This window comes from Eleginops maclovinus, chromosome 15, assembly GCF_036324505.1.
Source record: "Eleginops maclovinus isolate JMC-PN-2008 ecotype Puerto Natales chromosome 15, JC_Emac_rtc_rv5, whole genome shotgun sequence".
NCBI lineage: Eukaryota > Metazoa > Chordata > Actinopteri > Perciformes > Eleginopidae > Eleginops > Eleginops maclovinus.
Window position 1 is genome coordinate 20,772,643 of NC_086363.1, and position 13,998 is coordinate 20,786,640.

General features: G+C 43.5%; 2 protein-coding genes across 2 annotated transcripts in view; both read right to left on the minus strand.

Moving 5' to 3' along the window:
- Positions 1–13,998, minus strand: part of rev3l (REV3 like, DNA directed polymerase zeta catalytic subunit) — a 59,836-nt gene that overhangs the window by 42,922 nt on the left and 2,916 nt on the right.
- LOC134876473 (zinc finger protein 862-like) lies at positions 6,148–10,082 on the minus strand. Its single transcript, XM_063901416.1, has 3 exons — positions 7,752–10,082; positions 7,385–7,605; positions 6,148–7,206 (listed from the first exon to the last, which is right to left on the minus strand). Exons 1-3 carry the CDS (start codon positions 8,955–8,957, stop codon positions 6,318–6,320), a joined length of 2,316 nt encoding a protein of 771 aa, XP_063757486.1. The 5' UTR covers positions 8,958–10,082; the 3' UTR covers positions 6,148–6,317.

A 13,998-nucleotide genomic window follows, 5' to 3' on the forward strand; every position in this document is an offset into this window, starting at 1 on the left:
AGGAAGGCTTCTAATGTACATTTAGCTGCCCCCAGAAATGACTGCCAACATGTTCAGGCAGTGGAGTGTGTGGGTCAGCGAGATAAGAAGAAAAGGTGAAGGTGGAGGCCAGAGAGCGGTTTAAAGGGTGTGTGGGCTATTGAGTGGAGGGGGGTCAGTGGAGGGGGGTCAGTGTTGGTCAGTGGTGAGGAGTGGTAAACACTTGCTCTGTGGAGGCTGTCCAGGACAATCGGAGGGCAGGGGGCAGTGACGGGCGGGTGAGAGATGAAAGGAAATGCTGATGTGATTCAGGGAGAGAAAGTAAAAACCCTCGAAAATGGAACAGCATGTCGAAGAAAACAAAGGAATGTTGAGGACAGGAGGAGAAGGGGGGGGGGCCGAGTACAGCAGAGCGAGAGACTGTGACCAGCAGAGGGGAATCCTCAGGGTGCCTGCAGACACTCACACACACACTCGCCACAATGTGTTTGATGTGGTGCTGGTCACTAACACAGCAGGCTGGCAGAACAGCCATACAGGAATAATTCAACACAGTTGCTTTCACTGGATATTTCTTGACTAGCAGTGTATCCATCCACACCGCCTCTGTGCAGCGTCTCCTACCACAGCCTGAGCTGTCAGAATTCCGACAGTATGCTGATAGACTAGTGCATATGATGGGCCAGTGTCTAATACTGCACATAAACAAGTGTCATCTTCTGCTATGCTTAAAACCATTTTCATTTTATATATTTTCAATCTATTAAGCTATAGTTCATCAATGCTCCTGTGCCAGTAACAGGATCAACAGGACATGGTGGCAGAGGTTTGGCTTACTTATAATGACTCAATGATGTCCATGTTATGACACCAACAGCTATTGAAAGGTCCGCTATTATGCAAAATGCACTTTTTGATGTCTTCTATACATAAATATGTGTCCCCGGTGTGTAAGGAGACTCACAAAGTATCAGAAAATACAACCCTCTCTCTTTTGCTCCTTATCCACACCTCTAAAAACGGGGGTACAAACGAGCTGATCCAGATTTGCTGCGGACGCAATGACTGAAATGTGGGCTGGCTTTACATTGAACTCCTGGAAACGTCTCGCCCACGTGACACGTGCCAACCTATTGTCCTCAATGTACAGTCGGCAAACTCTCTTCAGAGGGGAGATGATGACGCTCCAAAGGGGCGTGGCCAGTCGCAGCTAGTTCATTTAAAGCTACAGTCACAGAATCAGCACTTCAGGAACAGGGCTGAAATAGAGGGGGATGAGGCATGCTACAATGGGGGATCTGTTTGGTATTTGGAGCAAAACACTTCAGACACGTTTTGTATAGATATGGCCCTACAATATATTGTTCAATTATAGCATAATAGGAGACCTTTAATGCAACATATGCAGCTATCCCTTAATGTACCGCTACTTGGCAACAGCTGGGTGTTCTCCATTCTTTTAAGTTAAGTTCTTAAATCTCTTCTTCCTTCACATTTCACATCAGTGACATGAAGATTTATCAGCATGAGACATGTGTTTATTAGTAAAACTAGATCCAAACATTTAAATTATTGGAACAACAAAGTGGCTCAGAGACAGAAATCTAAACACATCTTATTTCATTGTATGCTTCAGTATATTGTCTTTTTATTTGCAAATCAAATCTACCTACAGGTATAAATAAAATAACCTGAACCTGAACCTATAACATATTTGTATGTGGCTGACAACAGTGTGGCAATATTGATTGGGAATCACGTGTAGAATAGTGTTTTATTATAGCATAATTACTCAGAAATTGATTGGCATTTTTCAGTACCTGGGGCTGTCTGGTGGTGTGCAGAGCCCTGCTGAAGGAAGTCTAAATGAATATATTTGGAGAGCGGGAGACTTGTTTGATAAGAAGCAGAAGATGCAGCTTGTCTTATGTAATGCATTATATAAAACTCTCTCCGCTCAATATGGGAGCGGGGCGTGTGATAACTCACAACCTCATTTCAAGCTGCTCTCAGTTACCGGAGATTCAGATCAGTGGGATGTCACTAGGCAACAAAATGGAGCACCTTGACAGAAGACTGATGGGATAGACAGGAGTCAATAAGAAACACAAAATTAAGATATATTGGAATGGAAAAAGATGCAATTAAGGGGAGCAGTGTGAATGAAAATCTAATAATCTCAAAGATCCAAACAGATTACAAACACTCCTTTGCCACTGAAATGAGTTCCATCCCATTTTTATGCAACTTTGGGTTACAAGTTGAACCAACTGCAAATCAGCTTGCTTTTTCCCTGATCAGAGCACTGTAGAAGCCATGTCACGATGTCAATATTTACATTGCTGCATTTCTCAGCAAACAACAGAAATGCTGTACTGCCTCAGAGCTGTGCTCATGTTGCTCTAATTCTTAGGAAGCCAGATTAAATTGAGAGTGAGTTCAACGTCTTTAAACTCTTCTCCATAGTGACATTGATAATTTGCCTCTATAATTTATGCTCCACCGTTTTCAGCCAACTGTCTCCTAACGCCAGCTGCAGCTGAAGTATTTTCCTGACTGTGACATAAGAAGATTTCCACCCAAATTAATATTTGTGTTTAGTTTTACTGTACTTGTTTGGCAACATAACGCTGCAATAATAAATGCTTGGCAATGTGGCATTGGCTGTTTTCTACCGCCCTATTTTTCACTATGATCTTCGGTGTGATCTGATATGACATCTTGTGAAGCCTGAGTATTAATAACACGTGATATCCTTGTGCTGCTGTTGAAATAAATAGTCATAGGCTGCCTGGTTAATGTTGCTTGACTTAAATACCAGGCTATATCTGTTGACCTTACTAGCCACTTAGAGTTCTTGGCTTTCCTGCTTCTGTAACAACGTTCTACCCCCTTGCCCGTCGTACTCGTCATGAACATAAGCCCTGTTACGTACGGGGCTCGAAGTTACCAGTCCTTCCTGTTCCCACCGCAGTGGAGCCAGCTCTCTGCCTCGGATCTCAGCCCTGGCTCTCTGACCCCAAAACCGGAGCTCATCTGGCTCCAAAAAACTGTTGGTGTAGAGACAAGAACCAAATACTTCACGCTTACGTCGGAAGGGGGACGAGCTTAACCTGAGCAATAACAGTTCATGGCGATTACAGCGAATACAAGTTGAAACTTGCAGTGGGCAGTAAAGCAGCTGAACCACGTTAACAAACAATGAACCACGGCTCTCTGGAGAAAAGTATAAGGTTGGTGAAGTAATTCTTTAATTGAATCTGTCTTCGTATGATTAAAAGCAACACGAGCATCGACCCAACGCAGTGTTGTTGTTATTTTGAGCGGCATTGGGGGTAAAATCAGCATCAGGACGCAGCACCGCTCGTGCTCTGGCCGGTGGGAACACAACCGGTTCGGAAGCAGAAGAGCTCTAGCACGGAACTAGAGCTGGTTTGGTGGGAAAGGGGCATTAGTGAGTGTGACAAGCGCTGGTTAGACCTGAGTGGTGCTACAGTGCTAAAAGGTGTTTCAATGGACTGCTCTCTGATCAGGGGCAGGGACGTCTCGCCAGACAGCAGGAGGAATTTCCAAGCTCTACCTGATCTCCTTTCCTTGGCTTCAAGGAACTTCAATATTCACAGCATGTCCAGCACTTTGCTGTTGCTCCAGCACTGAGGCTGACACACACATGCAAGACTCCCTGTTCTTCTTAGCATCCTTCCCTCCCACTCACAATGTAACACAGGGACAGCCATAAAGACACAGAGTCCCAACACTGTGATCCCCTTCCAAACAGTTGGTCCCTGACACCATGTGGCTGCTTTTTGCATCAGCTCTCTTTTAGTGCATGAAGTTAACATGCTAAGCTAAGTGTGATCCATTTGTATAATCTGAAGTATGATCTAGCACTCTTGTTACCATCACTCTATGGTTTAAAGTTGTGCATCATTTTTGATCAAGTCTAATCAGGAGCTTTATAAAGGTCCACCAAAGTAATATTCTTTTATTTCAGAAGCACGACAGCAGTAATGTTTCTATACGGAATCCCATTGTTGCACAACAAGCTTTCCTCTGCCTGCAAAATTCTTTCCTTTCTCTTTCAACAAGGTCTTAATCTGCTCTGAAACACTGCAGAGGTCTCCAGAAGCACTGCCAGGCCCGGGGGAAAGTCTCCCTCTAATCGCCTCTGTGGACAGAGCGGTTCCCCTCTTCTTTCTCTCTGAGGGGCCAATGGTGCAGGAGGATCGAGAGAAAGAGAGAGAGAGAGAAAGAGAAAGAGAAAGAGAAAGAGAGAGAGAGAGAAACTGAAATGACCCAACACCACGTGCCAACTCGGACCTCGCTCTCCAGGCTGCACAGAATCACATCACAGATGCCTGTTTTGGAAATGATGAGGTTTTGTTACATGGAAGACTTTCCAAAGCTGCGGACAGCAGCAGCACTGCATCAAACATTGACTTTTTCATACAGCTGCATCAAAAGACAAAATACTTCTTGTTATTTTTCACTGCTTCCTCACCCATCTGACCGTGGAGATGGATGTAATCCTGTAACCTCATTGGCAAAGAATTCTGGCATCCAGTTACTAGAAACAAACCGCAGCTACCAATCTTTGGGGTATTGCTGTGCCATGACTTTAATGTCCAGGGGGCTTATTCTACACAACATATTCAATTACATTTACAGAAAGGCCTGTTACTACATGCAGACCTCATTCAGAAGACACTGTAGTCCTGTTGCTCAGGGGAACATGGACATTCAGGAAGCGGGGAGAGATTCTAGTGAATCTGTGCTTTGTTTCTCTGTTTAATTTTATAAACTCTTACACTCTTATATTGAAATACACACATCTTAAAATGAAACCATGATTATATAGCTGAAAGTGCACATGAATTGACTGTTAGTTCTGATTTTATGCTCCCCCTGCGGGTGTTTGTGGGCGTGGTTACCGGACTACTAGTTCTTTCAGAAGATGGGAGGGGGCAAGGTACTCAGCACCAACAACCTTCACTCCATCTCACTGATGTAACCATCACTCAGGACTTGAACATTATGTCAACTGGACAACAGATCGACAGTATTGTGTGTGTGTGTGTGTGTGTGTGTGTGTGTGTGTGTGTGTGTGTGTGTGTGTGTGTGTTGGATTCATCACTGTCAGCTGTCTAGCCGACTTCATTTTGCATAGCCAAGATAGAAGCAGTAGTATCTCCCTGCACGTACCTCCAATCTAAAAGCTGAAGATGTTCCTGATGTCTAACTTGCAATGATAACTATGACTAATTCTAGGTTACCAGTCATGAATTGAAATGATTAGTGACTTCAACCAGCAACCCCGCGTTCAAGTGCCTAAAAAGCTGCCCAGCTGCCACAATAACCAATTGTTGTATGCGCTAAATATGCAACTGAGGCCCTTGCTCACTCACGTGTGTGTTTTAACAACCATGATTTTTCATGCACTGTCTTGCACACAAGAACCCATTTTTCCTGAAAGGCTCCACCACTAATGCAAGGCTGTCAGCAGCCTGTTTGCAATCATTCATCTGTCTTTGTTTATGTCAGTGCATCGTTATAGCTGTGAAATGCAATGTCTGAATAGTTTATTAATAATAAATCTAATCTGGATTCAATCGTGACGATTCTCGGTTAGAAATCGAAATGGTGTCTCCTGGATTTAGCTAGGAGCTGAGGATCTTTTCGCCTTAGAAACGGTTGGAGACCTTACAATCCGCCCATATCCAACCCTTTAATTTGTTGATTTTTCCTCTGTGTTCAACACAATTGAACCTCATATTTAGAACAATTGGAAATAATGATCAAATTGGCTGGATTCTTGATTTTTTTAACCAATAGGCAGTGTATGAAATTCGGCCAAAATAGGAGCTAGACCACAGGGCTAGTAACTTTCAAAAGTTACTAGCCCTGGTGTAAAGTTACTAGACCAAGCAAATCAATGTATGTCGTAGGCACGCGCATCACGTTTTCACATCATACACCACAATTTTCATAATAATAATAATAAAAAAAGCGATTTGGCGGACTTTCAGCTCAGAAAAGATCAAATTGGACATTATTGTTATTTTGTATTTGTGTTTTCAGCTATTTTTGGCATGATTGTATTATCAGTATACTTTAGGCTGGGATAAGTGACAGCGCTTTACATTTTCTTTAAAGAAAAAACACAGCAGATTACAAACAATAATTTATTAAAGTAGAACAACAGACTGAGAACAAGGGACATGAACAATATTAGCAGTGGATCAAACGATCAACATCAGTTCATTTAGGCAAAATGGTAATACAAACCGTAATACTTGCTGTAATAGCAGTAGTAATTGGTCTACAACAGACTACCACAATCATTCCTCATCCTCACCAACAAGACCTCTATCTTCCATCTCACCATCGTCAGAATCTACATTATCCTCCATGTCTGTAAACCAGTCTGAGTCATCAGAGTTTATCTCCTTGGTTTCAGCTTCAACTACTGCACCCCCAGCAGCTTCAGCAACCATTTGAGCACCATCCACTCCGTCAACTCCATCAATCTCTTCCTGCACTTGTTTGGCTCCCTCCAAAGCTGCCATTCTGCCTTTCTTTCTTCCCTCCATGAAGTTGGGTCTGCGATTGTGGTTTTGATTCCACTGGTGAATGGCAGATGATGGATCAAAATCCTTTGTAGGTTCTGAGTGCAGCTGAATTGTCATGAGCATTGTCATGGTGGTAGCCTTCAGTCTATTCCTGTACTGGGACTTGGTAATCTTCATTTGAGAGAATCCTCTCTCACACTCAGAGGTGGCGGCAGGGAGTGATAAGACCAGATCAATTACATGCAGGATATTTGGAAACGTGCTCTTGTAAAGCTCAAACACAGATGGCCAGGACATGGAGTGAATCTTGTTCCCCTGGTTTTCGTACAATGCTTGTTTGAGGGAGGTCCACTCTGCTTCGATTGCACTTACATCTACTCCAACATTGTCGAAGTGCTCCCTGTAGTGGTCGATAATCACTCCAATGAAGTCATCCCCAAAATCATCTTCATGCTCCTGAGGCCATGACTGCATGTCCGCTATTTTTGTAGCTTTGAGGACTTCACCTCCCATGTCACTGAATCTCCGGGCTAGTGAACCAACCAATGCCTCAACGACCTTCTCAATCTGGCCTGAAGAGTGGTCTACCCCTGTTAGGGTCTGACCTTCAAAGGAGTTACAGTCTCCCTGCTGGAGTTTCCGCTGCTCAGGTCCTGCCCTGAAATAGTGAAACCAGCACCAAAACCATCACCACCAAAAATAAAGGCATAAAACAGTTGTGATTTACAAAAGAACCAGCAATAGCAAAGAGCATTTACGTAAATAAGCAAGTGGTTAAACAACTAATTAGAGCAGGAAATGACTTCATGATTTAATGAGCAATGTATCTATATTACCGGTCCTTGAATTTGTTGATGCTGGTCATTGTGGCCTTCAGTGCTTCATGTACATGATAGGTACAAACTTCTCTCTGCTGCAGCGTCTTCGACAGTTTGGAGAGAACGGCCAGAATGTCACTTAGGAAGTGGGCAAAAGTCATGGCATCTTTGGAGCGCAGCGTTTTCAGGAGACCTTTTGCCTTTGCTTGCATACCACTAGCTGTCCTGGTGGTGGCAACCTGCAATTCATTTAATATTTTTTTTAATTTCAATTTACAAAAATGTATTTCAATATGTTGCCACAGTGGATATCAGATGATATCATTCATGCAACAGAAAGTTCATCGGGCTGTTAATAACATGTTATTATTATCAAATGTCTTACTTGACTGAGATGAAGAACAATTGCACGGTAACCACGCAACATGTTTTGCAGTGCTGTGTGGGTATGGCTAACCCAGCGCGTTCCTCCAACTCGGACAGGCCAGATCTTGGAGATGTTGGTGGTACTGAAAGCTGCCTTCAAACCAGCGGCCTGTTTAGGGATCCTGTAAAGCTTGTACAGAGCATCCAGGAGGACATAGACTTTGATGAACAAAGAGGCTTGTTTCATGGCTTCTTTGAAGGCCAATTCCACCCTATGGGCCATGCACTGCACCATCAGTATGTCTCCACTGATTCTTTCCCGCATGAGAGCGATCACCCCAGCCTTTTTCCCGGTGTTGACAGCCGCCCCATCGCCAGCAAATCCCACAATCTTCTTCATCATTTCTTCCTTTGGGATCCCCGGGAGCTTTACAGCTTGCATTATAGCATCATAGATGCCATTGGCATCTGGTTTGTCACACTGTACAAGTCCAAGGAAATTGCAGTGAGTCTTGCCATCCACTGCAAAGTGCAAGTAAACAATCTCTTGTTCAGTGGCAGAGACATCTGTTGATCCGTCGGACATTATTGTGATAAACTTAGCACTCTTTACCTTGTCTTCAATTGCTAGACGGGTGATTTCGGCTATAGCAACCAAAAACTCCTTACAGCTCTTTTCATTTCTGTAGGTGCTGCCGAGATCCAGGCCCTTCTTCTCATCCATCTCACACATCCATTTGAAATCAGAAACTGGTCTGCAGTGCATGGCAAGGGCGTGGGCATTTATGAAGAGTATCTTGAGCTTCTGAAATACTTTAGTATTCAAAGTCTCAATGGTCTTCTCGGCTATGCTCTCACCTTTCTTCTTATTCCTGGCCTCATACTTCTCCTGGGCTTCCTTGTGGCCGTCAGATCGTTGGTGACAGACTAAAGTGTCATGCTTCAGGTTTTGACACCCTTTGACAAAGGAACCTTGACTTCGCTTTCTGAAGATTTCCCTCTGTTGTCGGGTTTCAGCATGGGGGCCGTATACAGTTTGACATGGCAGGCAGAATAAAGTTTCACTTTCGTCCACAATCAACCAAGGAAATTCTGCTTTCCATGCAGGCACTACACTTCGTTTCCTTTTAGTGGCATCGTATGCCTTATTCACTTCCTTTAAATCCATTTTCTTTTTCTTTTCTGGTGGTTGGTTAGGCGTGAGACCACACCACTGACGGAGCATGATTTTGCTTTGTTATTGTCAACCTCTCTTGCACAGCATCTATAAGATTGATTGTGAACATGTATTTATTCATTCTTTATACAGTACATTTAATGCTAGTTCTGATTATATTACTACTATTACTCACAGACTTGCAGTCAGGGGAGGCAGAGGAGGCAGAGCTAAATGTGGTATAGGGCCAAGCCCTTGGACTACTAAACTTGTTGACTTGTTATAGTCATTTTTTTTTCTATAGGCCTATTATTATTATTATGGTGGGTGTATGGAGTTTGGAGTTTTTTTGTATAATAATCTGCGAAATCCCTAAGACAAACCTTAAATAAAATCAAAAGTGAATAGGGCCATTACTAGATCAACTGCAGTGAAAACGCAGAAGGGAGGCAAACACAGTAGCTAGCTCTGCCTCAATGAGGGGGACGTGCGAGAGCGCACCAGTCGGGGTTATGCTTGTTCTGCCGTTGATCTGAGCTACGTTATGAGGCTACGTTATGTCTATGACGTTTATGACCTTGTTCGTCAAAATGGCAGATTTTATAGTGATTAAGATAGGCCTACTCGTAAATCTGACTGAAAGTGGAAGTGTCTGCCTCGCCAGCCACGAACCTCACCGTATGTCACTGCTAGATCTAACATCTCCTCATTGACATCTCCATCCATTTTTTATGTTTTACAAATGATTTAAAAGTGCTAGTTATACAAATCACCCAACATTTAACAGTGTACACGATTAGCATTCAGGCAAACTCATTACAAATATACTCCTGTGTGACCTTAACTTCTAAAACCAAGATTATGTTCACCGTAAAATGACGTGGCTTACCTATAAGATTGAACGCTAACTTTATTACATGTTATCGTGGGCAACACACAGCATGAACCCTACGGGTTATCAGAAGGGACAAAAACATTTGAATAAACAAATTATTAAGACACGAATGCAGCGTGTGCGAAATAAGACCAATCTTATGTTGTGCAAGAGAGGTTTACAATAGCAAAAATAGGTTCGCGATGACGGCCGTAATGCTTGTAATAGACGCTCCGTGCAAAGGGGCTGTAAAATTGCCAGACACACGGGCAGGCAAGTGCATAGAGTTACTAGCCCGGTAAGAAAGTTACTAGACCCGGGCTTGCGGGCCTGTCGTTATTTCGAACCCTGCAATAGGGCACAACGAGTGAGGGTGAATGGGATCCTATCTGACCAAATTAGCTCCTACACTGGCTCCCCATAAGGATGTGTCCATTCACCTTTATTATTTATACCCTACACTAATATGTGTCAGAGTAGGTGGGGAAAAGGACTATTTTAAAGTATGCAGATGACTGTAATTGTTAGTAGTTCCATGGATAAAGAGAGCAGCCACGGCTGTCGGTCATCGACAGCTTTGTCAGGTGGTGTGAGGAGCCCTATCTTCAACTGAACACGAGTAAAACTAAAGACCTTTAAAGAGCAGAAACTCTCTAACTCAGATCATAAAGTGCTCATCAGACTGATTGGTGAGGCACAGCTAAACCTGGAGGCCCTGAACCTCAGACAGTTATTTGTCCTGAATGCCCTTGTTTGTACTAGTGTTTCCTAGAGGTGACTGTGCAGGTGTACTTTTATTAGAGATGTGTCTGTTGTGTGGGGGTTTTTAGAATGTGTGTCAGGATCAGAATCAGATGGATCCATGTCCAGCAGTGGCTCAGTCAGTAGGGGCTTGGACTGGGTACCTCGTACGGTCGCCGGTTCAAGTCCCCAAACAGACTTGAAATATGGAAAGTGGACTGCTACTTGGAGAGGTCCCAGTTCACCTCCTAGGCCCTGCTGTGGTGCCCTTGAGCAAGGCACCGGACACCTCCAATCGCCCCTCCCCATTGCTCCCCGGGCGCTGTACAATAGCTGCCCACTGCTCCTAGTACTAGGATGGGTTAAAAGCAGAGGACCAATTTCACTGTGTGTGCTCTGCTGTGTGCATGTATGTGACTAATAAAGAGGGTTTCATCCTCCCATTCTTCTTCTCCTTTTTACCTGCAAACTAAATCAACCTACGCGTATTAATAAATAAACACTACGCCTTTTGCATTTATACAATCGCAGAGGCTTATATCATGATTTCAATTGCGATTAGATTAAACGTGCAGCCTAGTACCAGGTCTTTAAGGAGACACAAGGCCTCCGTCCACATGTATATACATGGATCACACAGGCCTGTGTGAAAGGGAGGGGCCTCTTAGTCTGTTTACTTATTAAAGCTCTTCCCTGTGGCTTCCCTGACTATGTCTGGGCAAGCCTCTGAAACCAGATAGCACATTGGAAATGCTTTGGATAATGGAATGCCCCTTCAATAGAGACATAAGAGAAATGGTAGTGTTAGAAGCACCAGAGAGGTGTGAGAGTGTTGGCTAGCAGTGTGTGGGCAATAAACTGACTGAGACAGGTATGAAGTCAGACCTCTTTAACTATAACTAGCTAACGGAAAAATAAAATGCATGAATTCTTCCAAAAAATAACTGCTTTGTAAATTTTGTGATCCATTTTACTAAAGTAAAATCAGGTCAGGGATTGCTGTGGCTCTTAAAGCTACGTTCGCAGCTTGCTGTGACTAAATGAACGTGACAGATTTTTGTTGGTGACAGACAAAAAACATTTAACCTAAACAACTTTAAAATATGAAGCTGTTATAATGCAAGTGGATGTCAATGTACAGTAGGGCTGAAACGATTCCTCGAGTAACTCGAATTCCTCAATGCAAATTCTCTGAATCGAGGCTTCGTTTCCATATAACTAGCTCTATATAACGGCGGCGCTCTGTGTTCCTCTAGGATGATCATTAGTGGGACAACGCTGTGTTGATTTACGACACAGAGCTGTTGAAAGAGACGGCTCTGACACCTGACGTAAAGTAGACAGAACTGTAATTTGACGGCGCGAAAGTCAATATGGCGGAATTAAAAAACAGCGAGCAGGGAACGGAAGAGACGGGAACAAGAAAAAGAAATAAATTGTCAAAACTTTGGGATCATTACACACTGAAAAGAGAAAAAAACAGTGTACAGTGTATCCATTGCTAAACTGAACTCGCGTACCACAACAGTACTCCACGGAGCGGACCGACAAGGTAACGCTAACGTTAGAATTAAACGTAAATAAATCATTTTCATTATGTTTGCTAGTTGGGATAAAGGATGGTAAAGAGTGTACATTAATTATGGCTGTATGCAATGGCTAGTTTAGAACGTAAATCAATGGTGGCAACAGGTTATGATGTCCTTAAGTTAGCTAAAACTTGCTCAAGGAAAATATAATGCTGCTGTCAATTTGTGAAAGCCTGCGCTCTATTCGTGTTATTATGCTTATTACACATACTTTCTCTCTCTCTTCAGTTATGTAAAATTCTCCTAAAACGCCTTATCCGATTAATCGATGGAATACTCGATTACTAAAATAATCGATAGCTGCAGCCCTAATGTACAGCCCTGCCTTCCTGGTACAATTTAGTGTACCTGTGCCTACAGCAGTAGATCCACACCCTCTGGTTCAACTCTTTACCCCTGGCCAGAGGCTGAGCCTTAAATCAGTGGGCAAAACATCACAGGGTGAGGATTAATGTGGAGCAACGTCCAGTCTGTCTTTGTGCTCCTCCATCACCAACATTCCTCTACTTTGTCTGGTCCATCCACAGTTATACATAAAACACAAGGCCGTCTGAACATAACACTCCCCGATACAAAACTTGAAATGTTCTTTTAAAAAAGAAGAACAAAAGACACCATATCAACAAAAGGCATCTGACTTAATCACAAAGTCATTAGAAGATACTACAGCGGCAGTTAGAGGATGGTAATGGAACCTGAGAGACTGACGGGGTAAACAGTTCAGGGGACAATGACCTTCTGCCTAATGACTCACAGAGAGCCCTTCTGGATTTGCTCATTATCCTGTTAATGGACCCGGGAGGAATTCCTTCAGATGGCATTAAGGGTTCCCCCGGAGAGAGCTCAACCTGGGGGGAGAGAGGAAGAGGCCCCTGGTTTTATTCCGCCATGCGCTTTAATGTATGGCCCCCCTCATTCAGGTCAATTGGTCATGCATTCCCTCCCTCTCTGCTCTTACACACACACCCAGAAAACACTTAGGTGCATGTGTCTGAACAAGGAACTAAAACAGTGCACCCCCTGCTGTCATGGGGCCCGGGGACAGTCAGTACTGGGCTGGGTTTGTCAGCATCAAGGGTGAAGATCAATGCTGTCAGACCTCAAAAGGTTGAAGCCGCCTCAACTGCCAGCCTTAGCAGTGTGGGAAAGGGCTGCAGGTTTACCTCCCTGGCAGACCTTCTACAAATAGAATACCAATGGAGCTGGTTATTAATAAGCATAAAACAATCCTGTTTAAAAGTGTCATTTTCATAACAAAGAGATTCCTTTCCCACTTTTCTTTGAGCTATGCAGTACAGTTTTGTGCAACACAGGCAGGAGGGATACCAGATGCTAACAAAGAGGGGAGGGAAAAAGGCAGGAAGCGTGGCGTTGAATTACACAGGGCTGATTGGTGGGAGTGTGCATGGCTTAGGTCAGGGGAGGACAGGGAATACGAGGCCTGGGGTTGTAGCCAGAGCCACATGGTGCATGCACTGCTGACCACTTACAGCAGGGTAAACACACTGAAGAGATAAAAGCCGACAGACATAAAGTAAAACCGCTCATGAATCCCTCCCTAGGGAAAGAAATCTCCATGACAAAAATAGGAAATAAATAACATGAAGCAAATCCCTTTTGGTGGGTGTCGCCCGTTTCAAAGCTACAGCCAAACAGAACTCAGCACACTTCAATGTGTTCCAGATGGTGAGGTCATTGCATTTCTGGAAATGTAGAAACCTGACTGGCTAAGTGATATATTAAATGAGCAAGAACCAATCAGACATGCAAACTCTCAGGGATAGGTGATACCCTCGTGGGGTTTAGGACATTTTTGGATTGCATTTTATCTTCTATAAATAATGCAATTAGGCCAGGATTTTTATACCAGGCAAATGCATCAATTTATCCATGGAAAACAAAATAA